The sequence below is a fragment of the Diadema antillarum genome, unplaced genomic scaffold (genome assembly GCF_040938485.1).
Source record: "Diadema antillarum isolate AM-2024a unplaced genomic scaffold, OU_Dant_1.0 scf00000067, whole genome shotgun sequence".
Taxonomy (NCBI): domain Eukaryota; kingdom Metazoa; phylum Echinodermata; class Echinoidea; order Diadematoida; family Diadematidae; genus Diadema; species Diadema antillarum.
The window spans coordinates 25,146-32,099 of NW_027270956.1; the positions used below are offsets into that span (position 1 = coordinate 25,146).

Sequence of the window (6,954 nt, forward strand, 5' to 3'; positions counted from 1 at the left end):
CCTCAATATGTTTAACATTAACAATCACTTCTGCGCCAGTGACGTCGGACAGTGTGTGCAGCGCTATGAATGTTTTTTTTTTTCCGCTAATCGGCGCTCAAAGCATGACAAAAGGGTTTCAGAAAATTTTGGGGGTCATGCATAAGGCCTTCTATGGATTTTGATAATCATTATAAACTTATCACTATTTACGTGCTTTGTTTTCATTGGCATTTATTTTATAATGAAATCAAGCTACACAATGTTCAACCTTATTCTTTTTTTGTCCTTGTAACATGCAGTTCGCTCTTCACGGGTTAATACCCTTCATTCGATATGGTGGACGAAGAGGCATCAGCTGTGGTCGTCGACAACGGCTCAGGAATGTGTAAAAGTGGGTTCGCAGGGGACGATGCACCACGGGCTGTTTTTCCGTCCATCGTCGGGAGGCCACGGCACAAGGTCAGATGAGATTTGTTTTATCTTTTTTGGTCAGATGATTTTTTTTAATTAATCAGTTCTGTTGGTTAGTTTGTTTGTTTTTTTCAGAGTAATTTCCTTTCACATAATTGTAGTTCTTTTCTACTCTAAACCCTATCATGGCTACCAGAAAGACTGTCATTTTGTAACAAAGGTTTTGGAAGTGTTAATTCACCACTGCCAGTTGCTTACTATAACTTGTGGCAGAAAAGTTTAGTTGTCTTGAATAACACCTCGATCCTAATTTCCATAGGAACCGTTTACGACTGTAATTTCACTTATATGTCTGGAAACAAATAGAGGTTATGATGTTAATGATATCAGAGAATATGTGTGTGTTCGATGCATATATTTTGCAGAACATGGGGCAAAAATCTCTTGAAACGTTTTATACTGCCAGGGTGATGACAATGTGATGATAGGCATGCGTAAGAAAAATGAATATTCAATTAATATTGATGATATATAAAGTTACTCGTGCATGATGTGATCCCACATAACATGATTCCACTATCATGACTATGAAGCACCTGCTTTATATTTTGAGGCATCTTTACGACCAATCCTGTCTCCATGGTAACGGCAGGGCGTGATGGTGGGCATGGGTCAGAAGGACTACTACGTCGGAGACGAAGCCCAGCACAAGCGCGGCATCCTCAGCCTGCGGTATCCGATCGAGCACGGCATCGTCACCAACTGGGACGACATGGAGAAGATTTGGCACCACACATTCTACAACGAACTCCGCATCGCGCCCGAGGAGCACCCCTTGCTCCTGACCGAGGCCCCTCTGAACCCCAAGGCTAACCGGGAGAAGATGACGCAGGTTGGTAGCACGTTCGTGTTTGTTCAGTTCCCTAGTATACTTCTTATCTTTCATATTATATCTGTCATAAACTTCAGTCTTATCTCAGGTACTTCTAAAGATGCTGCTCCCTTCATCACGATCTCTTTTTCCGGCTGCCCCTGGCATTTCCCATGCATGTATAATAATGTGATAGCTAGATTGATGGTTCAGTTGACCCCTGAACAATTACCCCAGACTCTTCCCCTAACCCTAAGCCAAATCCTAATCCTGAACCTAATCCTAACCCTAACCCAAATTCTAACCCTAAACCTAACTCTAATCTTTACCTATATTTACGCTTACCCTATCAGTAACCGGTATCTAGCAGCTGGTAATTGTCCTGATATGAGATAGATAGATAGATAGATAGATAGATAGATAGATAGATAGATAGATAGATAGATAGATAGATAGATAGATAGATAGATGGATAGATAGAAACATAACCTTGTATTTTTTACAACATGCATGCATATATAGGCCTATCTTTATTTGTATCATTTGATATCCTTTGCAAAGTTGTATGTATACGTTTGTGATGTAATTCCTGATTTATTCTGTGTTGTGTTCTGTTGGGAAAAAAAGAAGAATAAAAAAAATAAATGAATTGAATTGAATAGATAGATAGATAGATTGATTGATGTGCATACGTATGTATTATACATAATGTGCCTATGTATTCCATGTGTATGCGTGTGTGTGTGTGTGTGTGTGTGTGTGTGTGTGTGTGTGCGTGTGTGTGTGTGTGTGTGTGTGTGTGTTTAATGATTAACTAATTTTTTTTTTTTTTTTTTTTTTTTTTTGGGGGGGGGGGGGTTGCATTTCCATGCGTTTCCTGCTCGTCTGTATCTCTTTTTGTGTACCTCTTCATGTTTTCTCATTCCCATTAGTGCAGGAGATGGGTAAGAAGTAGATCATTCGTATACCTTTTCTTGCATCTTGAACTTTCCACAACCTCTAACCTTTTCAAGACGAAAACATTTAAACAAGACGAAAATAAGACCTAAAAGCCTCACCCTACATCTTTTGGTTTCCCTGAATAATAATTATGGGGTGTTCCCTCTTGAAATACATTGACTCTTTGCGGGTTTTTTTTTTTTTCATGTGCTGTTTACCGCTCAAGGCAACATTACAGTAGCATCATCGCGCCGTAATGCACGAGGCTTGTCAACAGTAATTCACCCGTTGAATTTTCACTTTGATTTGCGTTATCTGTCTGTCACCTAGCCTAAAAAGTCAAGCGCTGATGGAGAAATTCTCGCTCAATCTATTCAATTTGTTGAAATGTGGTACTTTCTGAGTTCACCCATTTGGTAATGGAAGCTCTAAATGGATCTCGATCGATTTTCTTTTTTTTTTTTTTTTGTTCAGTTCACAGCTGATTGCCCTCCAACAATTCAAGCAAGATGAAGTAGAGAGGATGAAAGGAAAAACAAAACAGAGTGATTCAAGGAGAGAAAAATAGGAGGAGAAAGAAATGCAGGGAGAGATCGGGAGTTATACAGAGAGGGAGGGAAGGAATAAAGGATGATGGGGAAGAGAGAAAGATTTAAAGAATTGAGAGAAACAACGATGATAAGAGGAGTGTTACGATGTTATTATGTCTCATGCTTTGGATTATTTTATATATCTACCGGAAATTAAACGCTTTTGACATTCAGTATGATAGCTAGCAAAGACAGCTACTTAGCAACACTCATTACACTTTAAAGATATTGGGGTTAATCCTTACACGTATTAAGCTACACGTTGTCATCTGCTAGATCACTGAAATCATACAGGGCCCCGTTTTATCAAAAGATAAAATCAATTTTAAATTTCCTTACCACACAGGCTGCCATAGACTCACCATAGAAATCAACTTTATGATCAATTTTAACTCTTCATAAAACAGGGCCATGGTCTGTTATCACCTGGTTATATCATACCATACAATACGTGCTGTATGTTTCCGAAAATGTTTACATTACTTTTTCTTTCCAAATGTTCCAACCCCCCCCCCCCCCCCTCCTCCCCCATAAGATCATGTTCGAGACGTTTACATGCCCGGCGTTCTACGTGGCGATCCAGGCCGTTCTCTCGCTCTACGCCTCGGGCCGAACCACGGGCATGGTGATGGACTCGGGTGACGGGGTGACTCACACCGTACCCATCTACGAGGGCTACGCCCTACCCCACGCCATCACCCGGCTGGACCTAGCGGGGCGTGACCTCACCGATTACCTCATTAAACTATTGACGGAGAGAGGCTACTCGTTTACAACCACTGGTAAGTTGGGCTTTTGGCCGAAATGTACTGTAAGAGCCTATGCAATCCTAATATAACATATCGTCACCCGTTGCAGATATTTCACAGTACTGGCATGATCTGCAATTCTTTATACTCTTCGCTTACACGACTGATTTCCCGCACATATTTGAATTGCTTTTGCTGTTGTTGTTGTTGTTGTTGTAGTTGCTTTTCTTCAGCGGGGATTTAGCGGAAGCGTCAATGTACAAGACCTCATTCCAAACACATTCTTCTATTTTCTCACAAGCATAATGCATTCATTCAGCAACTCCCTTTCGCTTTTATACACAGGTTCTATACGACTGCATGACTGATTGTATGCCACGTGCCATAATTACTTTTTACACGGGTACATCTGCGCCTGTGAAGTAAAGGTGTCTATACGGAGGGTGGAGAGCAGTATACTATCATCCCCTTCCCTCCCCCCTCCTTGTCCCCCCCCCCCCATTTCCCTTCCCTCTCTCCCTCTACCCCTACCCTCTCTTTCTTTCTGTCTGTCTGTTTGTCTGTCTGTCTTTCTGTCTCCTCTCTCTCCCTTCTTTACCTATCTTTCCGTCTGATTGTATGTCCGTGTATCTATCCAACCTTCTGTCTATTTATCTACCTATCTACATGTTTGATCAAGTATATGTATTTGTCTCTCTATCTTCCGTATGATCATATCAACCTTGACATTCGTCCATTAGTCGCATCCGTTTCTCTTTCCTCTGCAATGTCCTTTACAATTTTTCCCCTATATCTTCCCCCATTTGTCCTTAACTCTTTAAGTGTCTTTCACCATCACCATTTTGTAATCATGTTTGTGTTCATGTTTTTGCCTCAAGCATTTTCATATTCATATGTTCTGGTTGAGGTGAGGATTAAGCTTTTAACGTTTTGAGAGATATTCAGAAACCACTCTATGAGAATTGTTGTCAAAGAGCATGCAATTCTAAGGGGAATCAAATGTTTTTATTTGATGAAAATCGGTTTTGAAATGGCTGAGATATCCAAAAAACAAAGTGAAACAAAGAGATCCTAATAAAAGACGTGGCCTGTCGCATTTTATTATTATCACTTTTTGGGATATCTCAGCCATTTGAAAACCAATTTTCATCAAATAAACGTTGAATCCTTCTTAAAATTTCATGCTCTTTCATATTTCATAAGAGGTTTCTCATTATCTCACTCAGGAATTTAAACCTGAATCCTCACCTCAACCAGTACTGTACAGTTCCTTTAACTTTTTACTCTCAGCGATAAGGAAAATAGGTGCAAATGGAGAATATCAATATTATAATACATATGATTATATTTTCCATTCTCACGTATATTCCTGATCGCTAAGAGAGAGAGAGAGAGAGAGTATAATAATTGGTTGTGGCATGATTTAACTGCGCAATGTAAGAAAATAAGAGAGCGTACCACAAAAACACCGAACATCAAACTCATACACAAGAGAAACGGACAATATCCTATGTATTACATGAATTGTGAACATGATAGTACAAAATGTGACAGAACAAAGATAAGAAAGTTAGTTTCATAAAAACTAGTGATCTAATGCTAAATGATAAGAAATAGAATAGCTACTAGGATGTGGTGTTCGTCTTTAAAACCAAACTGGTTCCAAAACAAATGCTAGATTTGCAACAATTCAAATCAATGTGTGGTGTCAATTATCTTGGAGTAGAGGACATGAAGCTTGCGAGATCGAGCGATTTCTGAAATGATACACCTTGTACCTTCGTCACCCTTCCGGTTCGATAGAGCGGAGTGATCATTTCCTCAACATTTCTCGTTAGGAATTATCAAAGTTGTGAGTCCCTTTACTTTCATGTTTGAACATTCACGTTTGACAAAATAAGACAAAAGCGGACTTGACTAAAATAATGCCGTCATCGCTTTCTGAATAATTCATTGATCACTTCCTGTTGTGGTTTTTATCCGTTCGAGCGAAGTGATATTTAACCATAATTCCTCTCGATGTATCATTTATTAATTCTTGCATTGAAACATCAGTTACTGTGTAAGAGACTTTGTTTTGTAATTGAATAAATGTAATAAACGCAAACCAGAAATGAATGTGATTTATTAGTGGAAAAATGAGCAAAGAAGTAAATAATAATATTTGTGACTATAATCATATCATGAATGTAATAAATTTTATTCATTTCTGATCAGTTTTCTTCTGTTTGCGCTTAATACAGACTGAAAAAGCTGCATCACTTTGGTGATCCCTCGCATTTATCCCCAAGTTGAATTATCCTTTGGGTTTATGCCAGGTTCAAGTGTGTGCGTGTGTGTCACACACAAACACACTGCTACATAGCTTCTGACCATTCGAGCATTGAGAATTAAGGGTTTCTGGGACGAACACTGAACTAGGGCTTTCTATAGCTCAGTCGGTAGAGCTACGGGCTAGCAATCCGGAGGTCTCGGGTTCGAATCCCGATGGAATCCCATTTTCTTTTCTACTAATACAATTTAAGTGATATTTCAACTTCCTGACGTGCACGGAAATTTATGTTCACGAAAAGTCTATAAAAACAATCAATGTCAGGAAAAAAAAAAAACTTAATTGTGTCTTTTTCTCTTCCCCCCTCCCCAATAATCTTTATGTATAGCTGAAAGAGAAATCGTGCGGGACATCAAGGAGAAGCTGTGCTACGTTGCACTCGACTTCGAACAGGAGCTCGGCCTCGGGAGCGAGTCGTCTTCGCTGGACAAAACCTACGAGCTCCCAGACGGTCAGGTGATTACCATCGGAAGCGAGCGTTTCCGGTGTCCAGAGTCACTCTTCCGCCCCTCCAGCCTCGGGCTGGAAACACCTGGCGTTCAGGACACCACGTACCACGGGATACTCCAATGCGACGTCGACATCAGGCGCGACCTCTATTCCAACGTCGTGCTCTCCGGTGGCACCACGATGTTTCCGGGCATCGCGGATCGCATGCAGCGCGAATTGATCAGCCTAGCGCCACCTACGATGAAGATCAAAGTCGTGGCACCTCCAGAGCGGCGATACTCGGTCTGGATCGGTGGATCGATCTTATCGTCCTTGTCCACTTTCCAGCATATGTGGATCAGCCGGGCGGAATATAACGAGAGCGGACCCGCGATAGTGCATCGCAAATGCTTTTAAAGTTTCAATATTGGCAATTATTATCATTCCACTACATTCATTGTATTCACATTATAGCTGCCTAATAACGAAGACGTATGATCTTAATGTTTCCCTTTTATATGGTGACGATGTATATCTATCAAAATCCAAAGCAGGGCGATATTTATTGACATGTGAATACGAGGGCAACATGTACATGGCAGGCGCTCTTTTATTCAACAAAAAAGGCCATTGACTCTGCTAGATTAATTT

General features: G+C 40.4%; 1 protein-coding gene across 1 annotated transcript; it reads left to right on the plus strand.

The window, feature by feature from the left end:
* The first annotated feature begins 312 nt into the window (after positions 1–312).
* On the plus strand, positions 313–6,720 carry LOC139716572 (actin, cytoplasmic 1). Its single transcript, XM_071628102.1, has 4 exons — positions 313–441; positions 1,046–1,285; positions 3,329–3,575; positions 6,203–6,720. Exons 1-4 carry the CDS (start codon positions 316–318, stop codon positions 6,718–6,720), a joined length of 1,131 nt encoding a protein of 376 aa, XP_071484203.1. The 5' UTR covers positions 313–315.
* Positions 6,721–6,954: the final 234 nt, after the last annotated feature.

What these genes read in the sequence shown, in the direction of transcription:
- LOC139716572 (XM_071628102.1), top strand. Translation starts at nt 316, where the DNA reads ATGGTGGACGAAGAGGCATCAGCTGTGGTCGTCGACAACGGCTCAGGA. An exon ending in TCGGGAGGCCACGGCACAAG is followed by an intron (nt 442 to 1,045) that starts GTCAGATGAGAT and finishes TGGTAACGGCAG; the next exon opens with GGCGTGATGGTGGGCATGGG. An exon ending in CTACTCGTTTACAACCACTG is followed by an intron (nt 3,576 to 6,202) that starts GTAAGTTGGGCT and finishes CTTTATGTATAG; the next exon opens with CTGAAAGAGAAATCGTGCGG.